At 40.3% G+C, this 23,713-nt stretch overlaps 2 protein-coding genes across 6 annotated transcripts; both read right to left on the bottom strand.

Annotated features, from left to right (window-relative positions):
- Positions 1 to 1,453: 1,453 nt before the first annotated feature.
- On the bottom strand, positions 1,454 to 22,265 carry LOC139160032 (zinc finger protein 84-like). Of its 3 annotated transcripts, XM_070737546.1 has the most exons (3): positions 12,540 to 12,612; positions 6,987 to 7,095; positions 1,454 to 6,695 (listed from the first exon to the last, which is right to left on the bottom strand). In XM_070737546.1, exon 3 carries the CDS (start codon positions 6,085 to 6,087, stop codon positions 4,717 to 4,719), a length of 1,371 nt encoding a protein of 456 aa, XP_070593647.1. In that variant the 5' UTR covers positions 6,088 to 6,695; positions 6,987 to 7,095; positions 12,540 to 12,612; the 3' UTR covers positions 1,454 to 4,716. The 3 variants fall into 3 exon arrangements, with proteins under 3 accessions (XP_070593647.1, XP_070593650.1, XP_070593649.1); XM_070737549.1 differs by lacking the exons at positions 6,987 to 7,095; positions 12,540 to 12,612 and adding an exon at positions 22,198 to 22,265; XM_070737548.1 differs by lacking the exon at positions 6,987 to 7,095.
- Positions 14,282 to 22,257, bottom strand: LOC139160034 (zinc finger protein 84-like). Of its 3 annotated transcripts, none has more exons than XM_070737552.1 (2): positions 22,198 to 22,257; positions 14,282 to 16,587 (listed from the first exon to the last, which is right to left on the bottom strand). In XM_070737552.1, exon 2 carries the CDS (start codon positions 16,412 to 16,414, stop codon positions 15,125 to 15,127), a length of 1,290 nt encoding a protein of 429 aa, XP_070593653.1. In that variant the 5' UTR covers positions 16,415 to 16,587; positions 22,198 to 22,257; the 3' UTR covers positions 14,282 to 15,124. The 3 variants fall into 3 exon arrangements, with proteins under 3 accessions (XP_070593653.1, XP_070593652.1, XP_070593654.1); XM_070737551.1 differs by having other exon boundaries at positions 14,282 to 16,723; positions 22,198 to 22,236; XM_070737553.1 differs by having other exon boundaries at positions 14,282 to 16,584; positions 22,198 to 22,234.
- Positions 22,266 to 23,713: the final 1,448 nt, after the last annotated feature.

Genomic DNA, 23,713 nt, shown 5'->3' with positions numbered 1-23,713 from the left:
GGCTGAAGTGAACGAAACAGGCTGGTGGCACACCAGAGCCATGGTCTCGAACCTTTGCATCTTGGTGGCCCAGTTAGAGGGGGTGGGGAGAGGAACTAGATAAAATGTATAAAGAGAGGATGAAGGCCCCTTGGCTGACTGTTTAATAAGTTAGAAATATTGTTTCGATTAAATATCTGAAGAAATATTAATGGTGAAATTTAATTACATGACAATTGATTCAACTGGATGACAAAACTAGAATAGTATACAGGGGCGGATTATTTACCAACAAAATATTTGTATTTTATTGTACTAAAATAGAAGGTGTACTACATTGAGGAATGTATGTGGAGAAATAATTTTTTTAAAAAAAATCTACCTAAAATGGAGCAGGATTCCTCACTCTAATTCTGCTTCTCTCCCGGCTTTGTATTTGGAGCAATGACAGCAGGAGCTTTGATTGAGATGCAGTGAGTTGGTGGGAGAAAAGGGAATCGGGTCTCTCAAGCTCCACTCACACAAGACAGCAGCTTTTGGACTGTTGCTTGCATGAGTGGAGCTGTGTGCATCCATTGGCCCACCTAATGCACAGCTGGGTTCTGAACAAGCCATGGCCTAGTTATGGAAGCTCAAAGCAGAGATCAAGAGGAGATTGAATGTTGCTTCATCTATATCTCCTCCTGGAATGGATGTTTCAAAGTGAATGACCGAGGCAGAAAACTGTGGCGAGCCCCCAGTGACGTTCCATTGCCTGCTTCAAATATGAGAAGGAGGCCACTGCGCCACCAAATAGAAATTCAGTCATCCTACCCAAAAGTGACCATGGGTCCTATCAAGAAGCCCACCAAGCTGTCACCGGCAGCTCACAAAACAGCCCTGGGAAGAGTAGAGGTCATAGAATTCACCCCATCCCCCAAAGACGGCGAGAGGACTCCAAATAGCCCAGCAGATGGTCCTGGGGAGAGTGACAGGCTCCAATGATGACCCCTTGTAAGTGGCCCAATCACTATGGTAACAGCCTCCATTGAACTTGTAGTCTAATCCTCAGCACAAAAACTTAGTAGCCCTTCTGGACTCAGGGTGCACCAGATGCTTTGACAATCCTCTCCTGGTTGAGAAACTGGGGGTGTGATTTAGACCAAGCAAGGGGACAGTGGCTTTTTAGCCAGCTGGACAGATATGTAGCAGGGCGAATTCCAGTGACATTCATCACGGAGCTGATAGAAATGCAGATAGGGGGAACATACAAACTCAGTTTCATCATAACGCTGGGCAGGGAAAGACCCCTGGTGCTAGGATTAACAGTTATGGAAATGGAAAGACTATGTGAAGCCTCCCTGAGTCCTTTGGGAATAGGTGGCATAGATAGAGATAGGTAGGTAGGTTAGGTAGGAAGATATAAATATACAGACAGACAGATAGAAATGAATTACTGTGGATATTAAATGAGGAATCACCTGACAGCTGGTGATTTTATTTCCTTCTTGTCCTTGGCAAAGAATTTTTTTATTTTTCTCTCCAATCCCAAATGTAGTTTAAAATACCATCCACACTGAGTTACAATACAATTAATACATTTTTAAAACTTACGGTATACAAATGAAAAACCAATACTACTTCCATTGCTTTTAACACCTGAACAAAAATGGCTACTCAGATTTCTTATATAAAATTAAAACGCTATTAGCCAATACAAATTTTACGCTGTTTCTAATTTTAAACACCTTTAATCCATAAGGCTCTATTATCTCAAATTTTTTCCATATCTCCTCCGACTCAATTTAAATGTATAGTTCAAAAAAAAATTTAAATAGGAAATGCCCTTTAAAAATAAAAAGAGGAAAAGTGAACCTAAACAAAAATCCCAAATACTTCTAATATCAAATTCAAGGGGAAAAAGAAGCACATTACAGAGTCAGAATTAAAGAGGGTGATGATTGAAAAACATGGAGCACAGCCACTTCTTAAAAGCCCCCTCAACCCTGGACTCTTTTGGGAAAATGGATCGACAACAGAAGTTTATAATTTTGGGGGAAAGACACAATTGTTGTTTCTTAAACAAAATCTTAAGAAAAAGTTTTATTAGTAATAATCAAACAAATCCGGGACAGATCAGACACAATGATCTTGATGACACATGATAAATAAACTATTCTGGACTTTATACAAGTGAAATGAAAAACTAGAGTGTTAATATTTTGCTGTTTTAACATTGCTGTTGGTTCACCTGTTAACTGGTTTGCCTCTCTATGTAGTAGATAAAGGTTAAATTGATTGTACACCGAAGTAAAACTTCATACATTTTGGGCCTGCTTTGGGAGGAAACTGATTGATCAAATATATTTAGGAATACTTAACATATGTACATTTCTGTCTTCAGGCACATTTTTCCTTTTATTTAAAAGTTATCTATCCTTGTTTGGTTAAAAAAAATGTTTCTGGAGTTTGTAATTTAAAATTAATTTTCCAAATAATTTTTTTTCAAGCCGGTGCAGAGGTTGGTGACAAATCAATGGCTTGTCACACTATCTGTAGAAGGCCTGATGTTTATGGGAATTTGGGAGGGGTGATTTCATGACGGAGCAGATGCAACCAACAAAGCATTCTTTCAAGAAGTTCAAGACATATGTCCACCATCTGGGTGGAAGAAGTAATTGCCATGCTGGCATAACCTCAGTGGCCAACGTGACTAGGTTATGGGTGGCAGGCAAGATGTGTAAATTTTCAACTGGGTGGGAATCTCAGATAGCGTGGTTGCCAGATAGCTTCGGAATTAAATTGGAATTTTGAGGGATACTTTTACTTGGATTCTGATTTAAATTTGGATGTTACCTGGAACCATGACACATTTCTTTTTCCAAAAAAGCCAATTTACAAGAAGCAAGTTCATGGGCTTTGTTGCAATTCCCTGCACATTTTCCAATGTTGAAACCACACTTTTATATCATGGTGGTCAGAACTGGACACAGTATTCTGAGTGTGGTCTGCCAGTGGCCTGTACAGCTAGCAACAGAGTCGGAAAGTGAGGAGGCTAGGGGGGAACCTGGGCCAGGCCTGGAGAGTGGAGAAGGCTCGGTGCCAGAGGCAAGGATTCAGCCAGGGCCTCTAGAACCTCCAGAGGATGACATGAGTGAAGAACAGGAAGAGCCTGTTCTCAAGGCACGCATGCGCAGAGCTGCCAAAAAGGCAAGAATAGTTCCAGAGGAGGAGGACTACTCAGGAGTAAGGTTTGGGGTTAATTGGCCACTCCCATAGGCTAGTCAAGTAGAAAACAGGAGAGGGTAATTTGCAGGAAGCAACTTCATTCATTTCTAGTCCTTATCTTTGAAATTCAAGTCTCTGTTTGACTCCTGTTTGAAATTGTCAAGTTTGCCTGCAAATTGTTCCTGGTTTGTTTGCCAAAGAAGAGCAAGGTTCATGGGGATTATCTGCTGTTATCTGAAAGACCTTTTGTCAGACTTCTGCTCTATCTATCTATCTATCTATCTATCTATCTATCTATCTATCTATCTATCTATCTATCTATCTATCTATTGGATTTGTATGCCGCCCCTCTCCAGAGACTCAGGGCGGCTAACAGCAACAATAAAAACAGTGTACAATAGTAATCTGATGTTAAAAACGATTAAAAACCCATTAATATAAAAACCAAACATACATACATACATACCATGCATAGAATTGTAAAGGCCTAGGGGGAAAGAGGATCTCAATTCCCCCATGCCTGACGGCAGAGGTGGGTTTTAAGTAGCTTACGAAAGGCAAGGAGGGTGGGGGCAATTCTAATCTCTGGGGGGGAGTTGGTTCCAGAGGGCCGGGGCCGCCACAGAGAAGGCTCTTCCCCTGGGTCCCGCCAAGCGACATTGTTTAGTTGACGGGACCCGGAGAAGATCCACTCTTTTCTTGGACTATTCCTCACTGTTAACAGCCCTTGCACAGAAAAGACTGGCTTATCCTTTATTTGAAATTAGAACGACTGCTAGGTAAGACAATTAACAGCCATTATTATTAAAAAGAGATTTGTAAGGACACTGTTTGTGCTGTGGTCTTTTATCAGGAAGCTGGGTCAGAATAGGCACTCATAATATGGAAGGCAGGAAGTTTTTGAATTTTTTCAGCCTGTTTTTTCGGCCCATTTTCTGAAAAAAAAGCCTTGAAAATGGGCAGAAGGAAACACCTGAAAAAGGCTCAAAAAGACCTGAAAAAGACAAAAAAAAAAAAGGCCAGAAAATGGGGCGTGTGGAGGCCAAAAAATGACTGGCAGATGGTCAGGGCTTCAGCAAAATTCGGTCTGTAAGATAGACATTTTCATCCCCATTTTAAGAGACAAAAAAGTGTATCTGATAGTCTGGAAAATACAGTAATATATGAAAAAAGTATGAAACAGTTTCTACATTTTTTTTCTCCAACTACAGGTCTAAACTGCAATGTATTGACTAAAAAGGATCAGGGCATTTTTCAGTCTTAGCAGGAGTTCAGAAATGAAACTCAAACCTCCTCCAAACTCATAAACTTTTGCATCATGTAAATGTTCTTGTATTCGCTGGCTGGGGAATTCTGGGAGTTGAAGTCCAAATATCTTCAAGTTGCCAAGGTTGGGAAACACTGCTATAAGGAGGTATTTAGGCCTAAAGTACTGTCCACAGACTGGAGACACAGACTGTGTTTTTTATGTGACTTCTGGTATATCAACATATGGGAATTTCGACTGAAACCTTTGCCACAAACAGTACATTAATTTGGTTCCTCTCCACCCTGTGTCATCTGGTGATTTATGAGCTGTAATTTCGTAATGAAATTTTTGCTACAATCAGGATATTCAAAGGGTTTCTTTCCTGTGTGAGTCCTCTGGTGTATCATCAGGCAGTTTTTGTAACTGAACCTTTTCCCACAATCAGAACATTCAAAGTGTTTTTCTCCTGTGTGAATCCTCTGGTGTTTCACCAGGCTGGAGTTGTCAATGAAACTTCTCCCACAAATTGGACACTCATAAGGTTTCTCTCCTGTGTGAGTCCTCTGGTGTACCAGGAGTTGTGAACTGTTACTGAAACTTTTCCCACAAAAAGCACATTGAAATGGTTTCTCTCCTGTGTGAGTCCTCTGGTGGCTCACCAGTTGTGATTTCTGACCGAACTTTTTCCCACAAAAAGCACATTGAAATGGTTTCTCCCCTGTGTGGATCCTCTGGTGTCTCACCAGGCTGGAATTGTCAATGAAACTTTTTCCACAAACTGGACACTCATACGGTTTCTCTCCTGTGTGAATCCTCTGGTGGATCACCAGTTGTGAATTGTGACTGAAACTTTTCTCACAGAGACTGCATTGAAATGGTTTCTCTCCTGTGTGAATTCTCTGGTGAATCACTAGGCTGGATTTTTGCCTGAAACGTTTCCCACAATCAGGACATTCAAAGGGTTTCTCTCCTGTGTGAGTCCTCTGGTGAATCACTAAGCTGGACTTGTGTTTGAAACTTTTCTCACAATCAGAACATTCAAAATGTTTCTCTCCTGTGTGTGTTGTCTGATGACTGATCACCTCAGATTTTCTAATGAAACTTTTCCCACAATCAGGACATTCAAAGAGTTTTTCTCCTGTGTGTGTGTTTTGGTGAAACATTAGGCTGGAGTTATGTCTGAAACGTTTTCCACAATCAGGACATTCAAAAGGTTTCTCTCCTGTGTGAATCCTCCGGTGTACTACCAAGTGGGCATTAAGACTGAAGCTTTTCCCACAATCAGTACATACAAAGGGTTTTTCTCCTGTGTGAGTCCTCTGGTGAATTATCAGGTTGGATTTCTGACTGAAACTTTTCCTACAGTCAGGACATTCAAAAAGTTTCTCTCCTGTGTGAGTGTTTTGGTGAATAATTAGGCTGTGGTTGTGTCTGAAACTTTTCCCACAGTCAGGACATTCAAAAGGTTTCTCTCCTGTGTGAGTCCTCTGGTGAAGTACCAGGTTGGAATTGTGACTGAAACTTTTCCCACAGTCAGGACATTCAAAGGGCTTCTCTCCTGTATGTGTTCTCTGGTGCATCAGGAGGAGGTAATTTGCAGTGAAACATTTCCCGCAATCAGAACAATCATATGATTTCTTTTTTGTGTACATCCTCTAGTATATCACGAGGTCAGAGTTCAGACCTAAACCTTTCCCATAATCAAAGCATTCAAAGGGTTTTCCCCTGCTATGAGTTCTCTAATGTATCACCAAGCTGCCATGCTCAGTATATGGGAGCCCTTTTTAGGGCTTCTATCCTATGTGGGTCCTTCCACGAACCATAAGAAAGCTGTTCTGACTAAAGCTTTGGCCCCATTAGTGTTGTTTTTCTCCAATGTGGATCATTTTGTGCATACTCAGTTGTGATTTGAAATGTGAGTTAGCTGCCAAGCATTCAAATATAAATCGTGTGACAATGGGAAAGCTGCAATAGCCATAAGTATGAAAAATGGTCATACGTCAGTTTTTTTCAGTGCTGCTATAACTCCAAACAGCAACTAAATGAACTGTTGTAAGTTGAGGACTACCTGTAATGTTTACTTGTGTTCCACATAACTCTAGTCTTTTCAGTTTGAAATCTCTTCTTGATTAGGGAGAGAATTTTGGGGTTTTCAGAAGGAAATGAAAAGCATTTTGTTTCCTGTCTTGATTGGCTTTCTTTTTTAACATTGTTTGTTATTCTCAGTTGTCTGGAGTGTTCTTATTGCCATCTTCTTTGTCTATATGGATTCAAAGAAAAGAGTAACTGTAATAGTTTATAAAATGTTTGCAGATGAAGTGAAAAAAAGAAAGAAAACTGTGTACAGGGAAAACTCGAAAAATTAGAATATGAACTTTTGCATGCTATTCTGAGTTTCACCCGTATATTAAAAAGCAAATATGCCATGTTAAAAGAACATTTTACATTAATTATGATTTATTTGACACATTGAAGATGACTGAAATCCAAGTTCACATTTGCATTCAGCCCTGAAATCCTCTTGTTGACTTAGGTCAGTACAAATTCTTACCGTGTTTCCCCCAAAATAAGACAGGTTTGGAAGTCTGTTCCAAGGAGACATGGTTGGTAAATCCACAGTAACTGAATTTAAACATGCCTGGGATAACCATATATCCATCCTAAGATAAAATACAAAAAATAGTATAAGGGCAGACTAGATGGATCATGAGGTCTTTTTGTGCCGTCAATCTTCTATGTTTCTATGTAACTAAAGAAAAAATTCCTAATGACTACAGCACGAATCCCAGTGGTCGATAAGGTCCCACAGAGTTGGCCTTCTCCGGGTCCTGTCGACTAAACAATGTCGTCTGGCGGGCCCCAGGGGAAGAGCCTTCTCTGTGGCGGCCCCGGCCCTCTGGAATCAACTCCCCCCGGAGATTAGAACTGCCCCCACCCTCCTTGCCTTTCATAAACTACTTAAGACCCACCTATACCGCCAGGCATGGGGGATTTGAGACATCTTCCCCCAGGCTTATTATTATTTATGTTTGGTATGTATGCGCTGTTTGGTTTTTAATTATGATAGGGTTTTTAGTTATTTTTAATATTAGATTTGTGCCATTGTAATATTGTTTTTATCGTTGTTGTGAGCCGCCCCGAGTCTTCGGAGAGGGGCGGCATACAAATCTAATGAATTGAATTGAATTGAATCAACCAATGGAATAGATAAATTATAAAATTCTTTATTGGCCAAGTGTGATTGGACACACAAGGAATTTGTCTTGGTGCATATGCTCTCAGTGTTCTAAGTTGTTTCTCTCTTCGGTTAGTTTCCATCCATTGTTTCTTTTGGTACTTTGGAAAATAGCTTGATTTGTGATTGTCTTAATAGGAACCCCACAAATATTGGGAAAAGGCTGTCATGTCTCCACCAGTCCTCATTCAACCAGACATATCTAATTCCTGTAACCATTCTTTGTATGTTTTAGCCTCCAGCACCCGAATTACCAAATACAGTGGTACCTCAAGATACGAACCCCTCGTCTTACGAACAACTCGTGATACGAACCCGGGGTTCAGAAAAATTTTGCCTCTTCTTACGAACTTTTTTCGAGTTACGAACCGGCGTTTGGAGACTGCTGGGAAGCCGCGCGGCTGTTTTAAAAGGTGACAGCCGGGCGCCGGGGCTTCCCAGAAGCCTCCCGAACGCCGGTTCGTAACTCGAACAAAGTTCGTAAGAAGAGGCAAAATTTTTCTGAACCCCGGGTTCGGTTCGGGAGGTTGCTGGGAAGCCCCCCAGCCCGGCTGTCACCTTTTAAAACAGCCGCGCCGCTTCCCAGCTGTCTCCCGAAGCCGAATGCGGAAGTTCGGCTTTAGAGTTCGGCTTCAGGAGACAGCTGGGAAGCGGCGCGGCTGTTTTAAAAGGTCGCAGCCGGCCTGGGGGGCTTGCCAGCACCCCCCCGAACCCGGGTTCGGGGTTCGGGGGGGTGCTGGGAAGCCCCCCAGGCCGGCTGCGACCTTTTAAAACAGCCGCGTGGCTTCCCAGCAGTCGCCGAAAGCCGGTTTTTTGCGGGGGGTTTGTTGGTTGCACGGATTAATTGACTTTACATTGTTTCCTATGGGAAACAATGTTTCGTCTTACGAACCTTTCATCTTACGAACCTCCTCCTTGCACCAATTAAGTTCGTATCATGAGGTATTACTGTATGCATTTTTGTTTCAGACTTTACTAATACTTGTGATACTCCATTTAAACAATGGCAGATGGAGATCTCTAAGAGATCTCTAACGGGACTAAATCCACATGGAAAGAGGTAGGCAGCGGGTTACCACAGGGATCAGTCCTAGGCCCAGTACTCTTCAACATATTTATCAACGACCTAGATGAGGGAATAGAGGGGGAATTAATTAAATTCGCAAATGACACCAAGCTGGCAGGAGTGGCCAACACCCCAGAGGATAGACACAGAATTCAGAAAGATCTAGACAGACTTGTACATGTAGAGAAGAGTAAAATCCTGCACCTAGGCAAAAAACCCCCAAAACATGCATACAAATTAGGCGAAACCACACTCACCATGAGTGACTGTGAAAGGGATCTTAGAGTCTTAGTGGATAACCAGCTAAACATGGGCCAGCAATGTGCAGCAGCAGCTAAAAAAGCCAACACAATCCTAAGCTGCATGAACAAGGGGATACACTCCAAGACCAGAGAGGTAATAATACCACTCTATAAGGCCCTGGTCAGACCGCACCTGGAGTATTGCATCCAGTTCTGGTCACCACACTTCAAAAAAGATATAGAGACTCTAGAGAGGGTGCAGAAAAGAGCAACTAAAACGATAAAGGGACTAGAGACCAGGTCATACGAGGAAAGGTTGCTGCAACTGGGCATGGATAGTCTAGTAAAAAGAAGGGCTAGGGGGGACATGATAGCTGTATACAGGTACTTAAGGGGTTGCCACGGAGAGGAGGGGGACACACTGTTTTCCAGGGCACCAGAGGGCCAGACGAGGAACAACGGTTGGAAACTGACCAAGGAAAGATTCAACCTGGAAATAAGAAAGAATTTCCTGACAGTGAGAGCGATCAACCAGTGGAACAGCCTGCCAGCGGAGGTTGTGGACTCCCCAACTTTGGACATTTTCAAGAGGAGATTAGACTGTCATTTGGCTGGGGTGCTGTAGGATTTCCTGCTCAGGCAGGGGGTTGAACTTGATGACCTGTAAGGTCCCTTTCAACTCTAATAATAAATAAATAAATATATTGCAAGAGAAATATTATCAGATTTGAAATTGTACTTTGATCCTTGTTGTTTTGCTTGGCAAAAAGAGTGGGTGACTCTTCAAATTAAGAGGTTACTTGAGTGAGAGGGTCATGAACTAGATTTTGACGGCACGATTATTAATGGTATGATATAGTTAGGGAATGATATTAAGGCAATGAATTTTGGAAATATAAAGAAGAGCTTTTTATCATTTATGGTGGACATCTGCCAAAGCAAAGAAATGTTGGAGTAAGATACACATCTTAATACAAATTAAAGTGAATAAAAAGAAAAAAGTAGATAGTTTATTTTAGATTTAATGGATAAAGAACTTTAAAAAAAGAACCATTGATGTCATATCAATGGAAAAATTGAATAATATTTTCATTCTAATATGAATGAATGGTTGCAAAAACCTGATGGAGTTAGCACAGTTGGTAAATTGACTGCTTTGATTAAAGAAAAAAAAGAATAATTTTGTTTATACATCTTGAAACTGCTTTTGGACTTTCAAATTAATAATATTTTTGTGAAGAAAAAAACCCCAAATTCTTCGCACTGCAAGGGTTATTATGAAACACAGTACTGGGGGATACTGTACTGGGGACAGATTATACAATTGTAGATGTATCATATGCAAAACAGTACAAATAAAGAAACGTACAAATTATATACCTGGAAAATCCATGTATTTTCAGCCTGAAAAATGTCCCGAAACGGCAACAGTCAAACCTTTTGAGTTATTTTTTAGATATGTGGGGGTTTTAACTGATGAAATGATGGCTAAAGCTTCTGCCAGATTTGAAGCCCCTGTTTTGTCTGTGGAAGTTCTGAGATCCAAATAACATCAGAAAATATTTTCCAGAAACAATTGGGTGACATCCCCATTCAAGGAGTCCTCACTTATTGACTGCATTTGGGAATGGCATGTGTCACTAAGCAGCTTGATTACGAAGCATGATGTCACATGAGAGTGCCAACTTACACCTGTTCCTCTACAATTGTGGGTTGTTAAAGGCAATTTCACAGACCCTGACTTGCAACTTCCTGCTGGTATTCCCATTGTTTTTGCTTGTCAGAAACTAGTTGGAAAGGTCACAAATGGGGATCCTGAGTCACAATTCAAAGTGTTGGTTATGACCTATAAAGCCCTTCATGGCACCGGACCAGATTATCTCAGGGACCGCCTTCTGCTGCACGAATCCCAGCGACCAGTTAGGTCCCACAGAGTTGGTCTTCTCCAGGTCCCGTCAACTAAACAATGTCGCTTGGCGGGACCCAGGGGAAGAGCCTTCTCTGTGGCGGCCCCGGCCCTCTGGAACCAACTCCCCCCAGAGATTAGAATTGCCCCCACCCTCCTTGCATTTCGTAAGCTGCTTAAAACCCACCTCTGCCGCCAGGCATGGGGGAATTGAGATACTCTTTCCCCCTAGGCCTTTACAATTTTATGCATGTATGTATGTTTGGTTTTTATAATAATGGGTTTTTAACTGTTTTTAGTATTGGATTATTATTATATGCTGTTTTATAACTGTTGTTAGCCGCCCCGAATCTGCGGAGAGGGGCGGCATACAAATCCAATAAATGAATGAATGAATGAATGAATGAATAAATAAATGAATAAATAAATGAATAAATAAATCTGCAGAAAGGGGCGGCATACAAATCCAATAAATAAATGAATGAATGAATAAATGAATAAATAAATGAATAAATAAATGAAAATAAATGAAAATAAATAAATAAACAAACAAACAAATAAATACTGCAACCATCATAATTGTGCACCAGTTGGCAGAACCCAAATTGGTGCAACTCCTTTTCCTGCATCATCATATATTACTGCCAAGAACATATAACATGGTCCATAACAGAACAAAAGAGTTGAAAGGGACCTTGGAAATCTGTCAATCCAATCCCTTGCAGAAGCAGGAGACCCTGACAAAAACGACAACTTTATCACCCCAAAAAAAATAGAGGATGAAATTAGAGGGTCAGCTATACTGGACTTAATACTTACTAAGAGTGAAGAAATGAAAGAGCAACAAACATTTTTGGGGGCTGGAGGATAAAATAGGAACTGGGTATCTATATAGAATAGAAGGAGGAGTGGGGGACTCTCCCCTATCCAAATTTCACCTTCTTATACATCTCTCAGTACCTTTTTCATGCTTTACTACAATTAATTAACCCAACCCACTTTTGAATTCGTATATATACCCGATTTGAAGTTATGTTATTATATTTGTATAAGCTCAACTTTGAATAGAGATGCTACTTCATTATGCATATTTTCTTATCCTACTTTACTATGTATAGTTCCTTATGTTATTCCCTTATGTGTTTTGTGTTTTTTTCTGTATACTTTTCCCTTTCCCCCTCTTTTTTCTCTCCTTTAAAAAAAAAAAACTCAATAAATTTTTTTCAAAAAAAAGGAGGAGGGGAGTGAAATGCCAGCAGTCTTCCAATATCTGAGGGGCTGCCACAAAGAGGAGGGGCTCAACCTCTTCTCCAGAGCATCTGAAGGCAGAACAAGAAACGATGGATGGAAACGAATCAAGGGGAGAAGCAGCCTAGAAACAAGGAGACATTTCCTGACTGTGAGAACAATTAACCAGTTTTCCTGCAGAAGTTGTGGCTGCTCCATCGCTGGAGGCTTTCAGGAAGAGACTGGACAGCCATGTGCCTGAAATGCATAAGGTCTCCTGCTGGAAAAGGGGGCTGGACTGGATGACTTCAAAGATCCCTCCCAACTGTCATTCCGCAATTCTAGTTGCTTCTCTGCTTCCACGCCGTGGAGGGAACCAAACAGCCTGAGTTGCTCCAGGATTCTCCTCCGACCTGCCCTCAACTCACCTTCCAGCTGATGCTTCGATCCTTGGAAGAGGCGAGAGCGCCTCTCTGCACCACACTCTCCGCTCCGGTTCCTTTCCGGAAGAGGAAGTTTCTCTCCTTCAATCCTTACGCTACTCGATGGTTTTAACTCCTTTAAGATCCACCAGAGAGGCCGATACTGTACTGTTGACTTTCCAGTCATGGATGGTGCCTATCTGATAGGGGGAGTAAAAAACAGGCTTGTCCCTTCTCTCGGGATGGCATTTGCCAGATCGTCTCACCGATTACATGCTATGAAGTCATTTTCAGACTACTATTAGCAACCTCTCTTTGCAGCCGAACCAAGTGAAATAATAAAATGTGTAAACGTCTCTTTTGTTCTTTTCTTTCCTTTTTCTGAAGTCTGAGCTCCATTGTGCCTACCGTCCCTGTCTTATTGTCCTTTTGTATACTGATACTTTGTATTGTTATATTTTCAATCTTTATTTTGAATCCATTCGTGCCATTTGTACCATAATCGTTTGGATTTTTTGCTTTCGATCCCCTTAATTGAGTTTGTCATTTCATCCATCTCAATACATTTATATATTTTATCAATAATAAAGCTCTCTGATGGAGTTTGTTCACTTTTCCATGTTTGTGCCAATGAGATTCTGACCGGTGCTTATATGTGTTATGAGGAAGAGCGTTTGTTTGGTATAAGGTCTTTTCCAAATTCCTAAGAGTAAACCTTCTGGTGTGTATTCTATCTCCCACAGTAACTGAATTTAAACATGCCTGGGATAAACATATATCCATTGTAACATGAAATACAGGAAACAGTATAAGGGCAGACTAGATGGACCATGAGGTCTTTTTCTGCCGTCAGTCTTCTATGTTTCTATGTTTCATTTGTGGGTTGAGGCTGATCCTGCACCCAGGTGTGTCTCCCACACTTGCCCAGTGGGGGAAATCAACCCTCCAGTGAAGGAGGCACTCAGGGGTCGGCTGTTTACACTGGGGCCCCAGCTGATGCTCCCTCTCTGCGGCCTCTTCAGCTGCAACCATGGCTCGCTTCTTTTCTTCCAACTTCCCTGAGTCTTTACACTGCCCATTGCGGGTCTGCACAGGGGCTAAAGACCTTGAACAGTGCCCCAAGGATTTGGGGTAGCTGGGTGATTTTTAAGGGGGATTCGGGTTAATGACCAGAGTACCTCCGGAACCGCCTGCTACCACACGAATCAAAGCGACTGATAAGGTCCCACAGAGTTGGCCTTCTCCGGGTCCCGTCGACTAAACAATGTTGTTTGGTGGGCCCCAGGGGAAGAGCCTTCTCTGTGGCGGCCCCAGCTCTCTGGAACCAACTCCCCCCGGAGATTAGAACTGCCTCCACCCTCCCTGTCTTTCGTAAACTACTCAAGACTCACTTATACCGCCAGGCATGGAGTTGAGACACCTTTCCCCCAGGCTTTTTTATTCTTTGTTTTATGTTTGGTATGAATGTGCTGTTTGGGTTTTTTAAAAAAAATAATAATGATAGGGTTTTATATGTTTTTTAATATTAGATTTGTTCCACTACTATATTGTTTTTATTACTGTTGTGAGCCGCCCTGGGTCTTCAGAGAGGGGCGGCATACAAATCGAATTAATAATAATAACAATAACAATAATAATAACAACAACAACAACAACAACAACAATAATAATAATAATAATAATAATAATAATAATAATAATGTCATGATAGCATCCAAAATTAAATCAGAGTCCGGGGCAAAGGATTCCTCAAAGTTCCAATTTATTAACAGAGCCATGTTGGTACATCTGGATGAAATCTGAATCTGAATTGCCTCAGATTTTACACCCAGTTGAAAGTTCAACCCCTTGCCCCCCCCCCCCACACTCATAAATCCACCATGTTGTCAAATCTTCAATCGTCATGCTGGCAGAATTCACCCATCTCCTTCCATGCAGGTGCAGAGGTGCAGAGACAAAGGTGCAAAATTAGGATGCAGTACTCCAGATGTGGTCTGACCAGGGCATAGTAGAGTGCTATTAAGACTTCCCTGGTCTTGGAGTGCATCCCCCTGTTGATACAGCTTAGGATTGTATTGGCTTTTTTGGCTGCTGCTGCACATTGCTGGCTCATGTTTAGTTGATTATCCACCAAGACTCCAAGATCTCTTTCGCAGTCACTACTGCTAGTGGGGTTTCTCCCAGGCTGTACTTCTGGTAAATAAAAAGCAATTCTAGACTTTATTCAAGTTAAATGCAAAAGTAGATTGTGAATGATTTGATGTTTTAACTTTGCTGTTCACCTGTTAACTACTTTTTAAATGTTGGGCCTGCTTTGCAAGGGAAGGAAACTAATATTGCTCCAATATATTTATGAATACACAACTGGGAGGGATTAATATACGTAAATCTGTTTTTGTCTTCTTGAAGCACATTTTCCCTTCTATTTAAATGTGTCTATCTTTATTTTGTTTTTTTACATTTTCTTTCTTTTCTTGGAGTTTGTAATCTAAATTAATTTTCCAAATAAAATATTTATTTTAAAGAAACCACTTTACGAGATGTCTCGGGAGATAGCCATCTCGAATGAAATTTTCCCAAAATCAGGGAGTTCAAAGTGTTTCCTCAGCTGTGTGAGTCCTCTGGTGTATCACCATGTTGGAATTCTGACTGAAATTTTTGCCACAAACAGGACATTCATATGGTTTCTCTCCTGTGTGAGTCCTCTGGTGTGTCACCAGGCTGGAAGTATGACTAAAACCTTTCCCACAGACAGGACATTCAAAAGGTTTATCTCCTGTGTGAGTCCTCTGGTGTACTTCCAGGTTGGAACTTTGTCTGAAAGGTTTTTCATAAACAGGGCATTCAAAGTATTTCTCGGCTATATGCGTCCTCTGGTGTGTTACTAGGCTGGAATTATGATTGAAACGTTTTTCACAATGAGGACATTCAAAGGGTTTCTCTCCTGTGTGAGTCCTCTGGTGTGTCATGAGGTAATATTTTTTAATGAAATGTTTTCTACAAACTGGACATTCAAATGGTTTCTCTCCTGTATGAATCCTCTGGTGTATCACCAGGCGGCAATTGTGACTGAAACCTTTCCCACAGAAAGGGCATACAAACGGTTTGTCTCCTGTATGTGTCTTCTGGTGACTTGTGAGCTGTAATTTTTTAATGAAACTTTTATCGCAATATGGACACTGATATGATTTCTCAACTGTATGAATCCTCTGGTGTTTCACCAGGTTGGAATTGTCACTGAAACTTCTCCCACAAACTGGACACTCATACGGTTTCTCTCCTGTGTGAGCCCTCTGGTGTGTCATCAGGTGGGAATTGTGACTGAAGCTTTTCCCACAAAGAGCACATTCAAACGGCTTCTCACCTGTGTGAGTATTCTGATGTATCACCAACTGGGAATTCTGATAAAAACTTTTCCCACAAAGAGCACACTCAAACGGTTTCTCTCCTGTGTGAGTCCTCTGGTGAATCATGAGCTGGGATTTTTTAATGAAACATTTCCCACAATCTGGACATTGATAGGGTTTCTCTCCTGTATGAGTCCTCTGGTGTACCATAAGGTGGGATTTCTGATTGAAACTTTTTCCACAATCAGGACATTCAAAGGGTTTCTCTCCTGTGTGAATCCTCAGGTGTTTCATCAGGTTGGAATTCAAACTGAAACATTTACCACAAACAGAACATTCAAAGGGTTTCTCTCCAGTGTGAGTCCTTTGGTGAATAACCATGTTGGAATTCTTACCGAAACATTTCCCACAATCAGGACATTCAAAGGGTTTCTCTCCTGTGTGAGTCCTCTGGTGTATCACCAACTTGGAATTCCCACTGAAACATTTCCCACAATGAGGACACTCATATGATTTCTTGTTTGCGTGCATCATCTAGCGTATCACCAGTCCGGAGATTTGACCGAAACTTTTCCCACAATCAGATCATTCAAAGGGTTTGCCAGTGAGTTTGAACAGTTACGTTTTAAGTTGGGGACTACCTGTAATGTATCCTTGTATTCCACATAATCTACTTTTTCCAGTTGAAATCTCTTCTTGACCACCTGCTGGGGAAGGAGAAGAATTATGTGGTTTTCTGAAGGAAATGAAAAATATTTTGATTTCTGGCTTTATTGGCTTTCCTTTTTAATGTTGTTTGTTATTCTCAGTTTTCTGGGGTGCTCTTATAGGCATCTTCTTAGTCTGTAAGATGCAAATAAAAGTGTAATTTTCATTGTTTATAAAGTGGTTGCAGAAGATGTTAAAAAAGAAAAATATATACATGAAAGGTAAAAAGCAAATACTGTATGCCACAATGCTAAAATAACCTTAACTATGATGTATTTGACACATTGAAGATTAACAAGATCCAAGTTCGTATTTGCATTCAGTCATGAAACTCTCTTGTTGACTTGGGCCAGTGTGCATTCTTACTGTTATGTCTGTTTAAAAGAAATAAGGGAAAATTCACTGATTGGTTAAGATGCGGCTTTGGTTAGAATGCCGCCAAAAATAAACGGTTGTCAGAAATGTTCCCGCGTAAAGGAAAAGTATAAATAGGGCAACGGATTAGCCGTTGCCCTTGTTGGGAGTTGATATAACGATAAGGAGATTATAAGACTGTATTTATGTATTAAATGTATAACAATTGTAAAAAGGAAGATTTTCCTTGGTAAGTTAGACGTAAGCTGCACATAAATCACACTACTCTTCGAGTAGTGCCAATTGTAAATAATGATACCAAATATGTTATATATAAAGCAGGATGCTTTATTTCTTTTCTTTTTCTCATCTTCTTTTCTCTTTCTCTTTTATTCTTTTTTTTCATATTTGTCCTATGTGTACATATCGTCACTATGTTGTCTTTTGTTGTGTAATTTTAATGTAAATATTTTATTTATTTATTTATTTATTATTTAGATTTGTATGCCGCCCCTCTCCGCAGACTCGGGGCGGCTCACAGCAAGATACAGCAAATCATGACAAATCCAGATAAATTTAAAATATTTAAAAAGGTTTAAAAAGAACCCCATAAAACTTTTTTCAAAAAAACAAAACACAAAACACTTACTATAGCAATTATTGGCTGGAATCACTGTAATTAATATTAATACAGTTTATAACAGAACAACAATAGAGTTGGAAGGGACCTTGAAGGTCTTCTAGTGCAACCTTCTGCGCAAGTGATAGACTTTATAACAGTGATGGTGAACCTTTTTTGGTTCGCTTGCCAAAAAGAGAGGGTGCGGGGGGGAATGTTGTGTGCTTGTGTGCCCACACCCATAATTCCATGCGAGGCCCCCCATGCATGCGGGCATCACACACACACACCGTTCCCAGCACATGATGGCATGCCCATTTTTCGCTCTCCTCGAGAAAAGACTTTCTAAAGCCTCTTTAAGAGGCTTTCTTCAAGTTGGGGGAGAGAACATTTCCAGCCTCTGCAGATTTGAATAAAGTAACAACTAAATTTATATGGTAAGGGAAGAAACCGAGAATCAGACTATCCAATTTACAGAACGCTAAGAGCAGAGGTGGCTTTGGACTACCAGACTAGAAGACAGACTATAAGGTTGCCTCCTTATCATGGATAAAGGAATGGATAAATTTGAAAAAACAAACGTATATTGCAACTAGAGGGACACGATCTTGAGAAAGGGTGGCATGCTTACCTCTGGGACACTGAAGACAAAGCACAAAAATATTTTAATAGATGTTTACTTAGGAATTCCCTATTAAATACCTGGAAAGAAATTTAATTAAAACATTAATTTAATGTTTTAAATTAACATAGAAGTATGTATGTATGTATGTATGTATGTATGTATGTATGTATGTATAAATAAATAAATTAAATTAAATTAAATTAATTAAATTAATTAAATTAATTAATTTAGAAACATAGAAGTCTGATGGCAGAAAAAGACCTCCTGGTCCATCTAGTCTGCCCTTATACTATTTTCTGTATTTTATCTTAGGATGGATATATGTTTATCCCAGGCATGTTTAAATTCAGTTACTGTGGATTTATCTACCATGTCTGCTGGAAGTTTGTTCCAAGGATCTACTACTCTTTCAGTAAAATAATATTTTCTCATGTTGCTTTTGATCTTTCCCCCACCTAACTTCAGATTGTGTCCCCTTGTTCTTGTGTTCACTTTCCTTTTAAAAACACTTCCCTCCTGGACCTTATTTAACCCTTTAATATATTTAAATGTTTCGATCATGTCCCCCCTTTTCCTTCTGTCCTCCAGACTATACAGATTGAGTTCATTAAGTCTTTCCTGATACGTTTTATGCTTAAGACCTTCCACCATTCTGGTAGCCTGTCTTTGGACCCATTCAATTTTGTCAATATCTTTTAAATTAAATAATTTAAATTAAATAAATTAAATAAATTAAATAAATTAAATAAATTAAATAAATTAAATAAATTAAATAAATTAAATAAATTAAATAAATTAAATAAATTAAATAAATTAAATAAATTAAATAAATTAAATAAATTAAATAAATTAAATAAATTAAATAAATTAAATAAATTAAATAAATTAAATAAATTAAATAAACAAACAAACAAACAAATTTATCTGAACATTCCAAACTGGCTGTCAGCCATGGAGGCTTTAATAGATCCAAATACAATGGATATAACCCAAACAATTAAATATAAAGAAAGTTTAGACTCACTTGGTAAATTAAAAAGCAGAGAATTGGTGACACAAAATATTAACATAGATTGGTGGACCTACCTGCAAATCCAAACAAGATACAAAAAAAAAATTAAGAAGGCCAATTAAGACGGCCAAACCAGCAGCTAGACAAATTACTCACAGGCCCAGAGGAAAAAAATAATATCTAACATTTAGAAATATTTGATCGAATATGATAAACATGAGGATGTAGTAAAAAGGGCTGATGATCACATGGGCAAAAAATTTCAGCCGCAATGTACACTTGGCAGACTGGGAGCAAATTTGGACTAGAAATATTAAATTAACTAAATCAATAGCTTACAAAGAAAATCAATATAAAATGTTTTATCGGTGGCATTTGGCCCTGAAAAGGTTGGTGAAAATATACCCAAATTTTAATCAGGCATGTTGGAAATGCAAAAAAGTGCAGGGCGCCTTCTTTCATTTTTTTATTTATTTTATTTTTTATTTATTTTATTTATTTGTTTGTTTGTTTGTTTTTATTTACTTACTTACTTACTTACTTTCTTACTTACTTACTTATTTATTTATTGAATTTGTATGCCGCCCCTCTCCGCAGACTCGGGGCGGTTAACAGCAATAATAAGACAGCATATAATAATAATCCAATACTAAAAACAATTAAAAACCCATTATTATAAAAACCAAACATACATACAGACATACCATGCATAAAATTGTAAAGGCCTAGGGGGAAAGAGTATCTCAATTCCCCCATGGCTGGCGGCAGAGGTGGGTTTTAAGTAGCTTACGAAAGGCAAGGAGGGTGGGGGCAATTCTAATCTCTGGGGGGAGTTGGTTCCAGAGGGCCGGGGCCGCCACAGAGAAGGCTCTTCCCCTGGGTCCCGCCAAACGACATTGTTTAGTTGACAGGACCCGGAGAAGACCCACTCTGTGGGACCTAACTGGTCACTGGGATTCGTGCAGCAGAAGGCGGTCCCGGAGATAATCTGGTCCGGTGCCATGAAGGGCTTTATGGTGGATGTGTCCTGAAGTAAAAAAAGTATTGGAGGAAACTCCAAAAATGGCTACCGGAAATAGCAGACACTGTAATTGAATTTACACCAGAATTCTTTTTGTTAGGTATTATTAAATAAAACATATTCCAAAAACATTAAATATTTAATATTACACATAGTAACAGCCACAAGAATTGCCTATGTGCAAAGATGGAAAGACCCCTTAAAAATATATACGACTGTGCAGAAATGGACCAATTAACGTTGGAACTAAATGACCAAAAGGATTCGGACTATTACACTATTTGGACTAAATGGACACAAAAAAGAAATGCAAAACAGGAGATGGATGGAAAAAGAAAAGAATATCCAAAACGGTTGGGTATACAATGTATAATGTATAAGTATATACAATGTATAAGTATATAATATATTAATATGAATGTAAATATAGTATATAGATGTCGACCCACCTAAAAATATTAGGATGTAAATATTAAAAACATCAATAAAAATGATGGCAAAAAACCCTATACAGTGATCCCTCGATTTTCGCGGGTTCAAACTTCGCGAAACGGCTATACCACAGTTTTTCAAAAAATATTAATTAAAAAATACTCCGTGGTTTTTTTTCTATACCACGGTTTTTCCCACCCGATGACATCATACGTCATCACCAAGAGTCACTTCTCTCTCTCTTTCTCTTTCTTTCCTGTCATTCTCTGCTTCAATCATTTTCTCATTTCTCTTTTTTCTCCCTTTTTCTATCATTTTTCTCTCTCTCTCTACCTTCCACTCTCCCCCCTCTTGCTCTCTCTCTCTTTCTCCCTCTCCCTCTCTGTGAGAACGCCTGCCCCACCTCTCCTGCAGCCCCCTCGCTGATAGCTGGGACGAAAGTGCTCTCAGCTAAGGGACTGTGAGAGGGGCGAGGCAGGCATTCTCAAAGCGCTCAGAGTGGCTACCGGCCGAATGAGGAGGATGAGAAGCCGTAGCCGCCAGCGCTGCTGCAGGAGGACCCGTGTCCGAAGAAAGCCGGTGAGAGGGGTGGATCGGGCGGGTGGGCGGTAGCGGCGAGGGGGCCAGAGGCGCTGGGGGGGGCAGCCGACATTCAAAGCAATCTTTGCCGGACTCCACACTTTCGTCGCTCCCTGTCCTAATTTCAAGCCTGGCTCCTTGCGCTGCCTTGAAAAAGGGTGTGTGTGGGTAGTTTTTGGCTGTCCATAGCCAAAAATTGTGTTTTTACTTCCGCACCGCTACTTCGCGGAAAATTGACTTTCGCGGGAGATCTTGGAACGTAACCCCCGCGAAAATCGAGGGAACACTGTACTGGACTTAATACTTACTAAGTGAGAAGAAATGAAAAAGCAACTAAGGTATTTGGGGGTTGAGGCTAAAACATACCAAGATGGTTGCAGGAATTGGGTATGTCTAGTCCAGTGTTTCCCAACCTTGGCAACTTGAAGATATTTGGACTTCAACTCCCAGAATTCCCCAGCCAGCATTCGCTGGCTGGGGAATTCTGGGAGTTGAAGTCCAAATATCTTCAAGTTGCCGAGGTTGGGAAACACTGGTCTGGTCTACAAAATAAAGGGATGAGGGGTGAAATGCTAGCAGTCTTCCAATATCTGAGGGGCTGCCACAAAGAAGAGGGGCTCAACCTCTTCTCCAGAGCATCTGAAGGCAGAAATGGAAACAATGGATGGAAACGAATCAAGGAGAGAAGCAACCTAGAAACATTTCCTGACTGTGAAAACAATTAACCGGTTTTCCTGCAGAAGTTGTGGCTGCTCCATCGCTGGAGTCTTTCAGGAAGAGACTAGACAGCCATGTGCCTGAAATGCATAAGGTCTCCTGCTGGAAAAAGGGGCTGGACTGGATGACCTCAAAGATCCCTTCCAACTGTCATTCCGCAATTCTAGTTGCTTCTCTGCTTCCACGCCGTGGAGGGAACCAAACAGCCTGAGTTGCTCCCGGATTCTCCTCCGACCTGCCCTCAACTCACCTTCCAACTCTCCCTTTGATCCTGGAAAAAGCCTTAGAGCGTCTCTGCATGCAACTCTCCTCTTGTGAGTGTCCCGGAAAAGGCAACCCCTCTGTGCTTCTCTTCTTACCATCCTTTCTCACAATACAGTTCTTGATGGTTTTAACTCCTTGAAGCTCAACCACAGAGGCCGCTATTGTACTATTGACTTTGTAATTATAGATGCTGCCCGATAGGAGTCTCAAAAATAGGCTTGTTCCGTCTCTACCGATGCTCGTCTCACTGATTACATGCTATCAAGTCATTTTCAGACTCCTAGCAACCTATCTTTGCAGCTGAGCCAAGTGAAATTGTGGAATGTATACTTCTCTTTATTTTATTTTATTTATTTATTTATTTATTTATTTATTTATTTATTTATTGTTTGTTTGTTTGTTTGTTTGTCTGTTTATCTATTTATCTATTTATTTAGTTAATTAGTTAGTTAGTTAGTTAGTTAGTCCAATACACAATGAGAGTTTTAGTGGGTATATATATATGATTTTTTTATCTTTATATATATACAGTATATGTTTTTTATGTTGGATCACCCTGGTATATTGAAGGAACGTCACAGCTCCTTTTTGCCTCTAGGCCCAACCCAGGGCCATTTCAAGGCAGTTAATTTATTCATAGCCACCAACTATATTCTGTATGTATGCAAAAGACACCCCCCAGGAACCAAGACACAGAGCAGGACAATGGCATCGCCCTCCTCCCTTACATCAAAGGCACCACAGATAAAATCAGTAAAATTCTCCGCAAACACAACATCAAGACAGCCTTTGGTACAGATAAAAAAATAGCCAACATCCTAAGAAACCCGAAAGACAATATCCAACTTGAAAACCAGGGAGTTTATCAAATACCATGTAGAATCTGCCCAGCCACATATATTGGACAAACAAACAGGAGAGTAAATGCACGTGTTGCAGAACATAAGAATGCATTAAAGAAAAAAGAAAAAACCTCCTCCCTTTTCCAACACTTCAAAACCACAGGACATGAAATTGATTTTGACAGTACCAAATTAATTTCCAAAACAGAACACTACAGCAAAAGAATAATCATGGAAGCCATCGAGATAGAAAAACATCCCCAAAATATGAACAAGCGAGATGATACCTCTCGCTTACCAGACATTTGGAAACCAGCCCTCAAACGTATCCCAGCCACAGAAACCAGACTCAGGACACACATTGTAAAGCAATCAAGTAACCTGCAAGTCCCAACTACTCAGGACATCACGCCTAATCTACAACCATTAACTAATCAGCATACCTCAGCTACATCAACGACCCCAATTGTTACCCCTCTGACTCACCAGGAAGTTTCTACACAGCAGGCAATTGCTGAGCCATCAAACCACACCCAGCCACCAGTATTTATAGAAGGAATGCAGCTCAGGTCTCGCAGTGCTCACTTGAGATCAAGGAGAGAAACACCAGCCTGAAGATGATGAGTGGGACCTCATCGAAACGTCGCCAGAAATTTCCAA

Source organism: Erythrolamprus reginae, chromosome 2 (assembly GCF_031021105.1).
Source record: "Erythrolamprus reginae isolate rEryReg1 chromosome 2, rEryReg1.hap1, whole genome shotgun sequence".
Taxonomy (NCBI): domain Eukaryota; kingdom Metazoa; phylum Chordata; class Lepidosauria; order Squamata; family Dipsadidae; genus Erythrolamprus; species Erythrolamprus reginae.
The sequence above is the reverse complement of the archived record's forward strand: the minus strand, read 5'-3'. Positions and strand labels throughout refer to the sequence as shown.

Excerpts from the sequence above, each read along its gene's own strand:
- LOC139160032 (XM_070737549.1), bottom strand. The coding sequence starts at position 6,087 with ATGTACACAAAAAAGAAATCATATGATTGTTCTGATTGCGGGAAATGT.
- LOC139160034 (XM_070737552.1), bottom strand. The coding sequence starts at position 16,414 with ATGATGCACGCAAACAAGAAATCATATGAGTGTCCTCATTGTGGGAAA.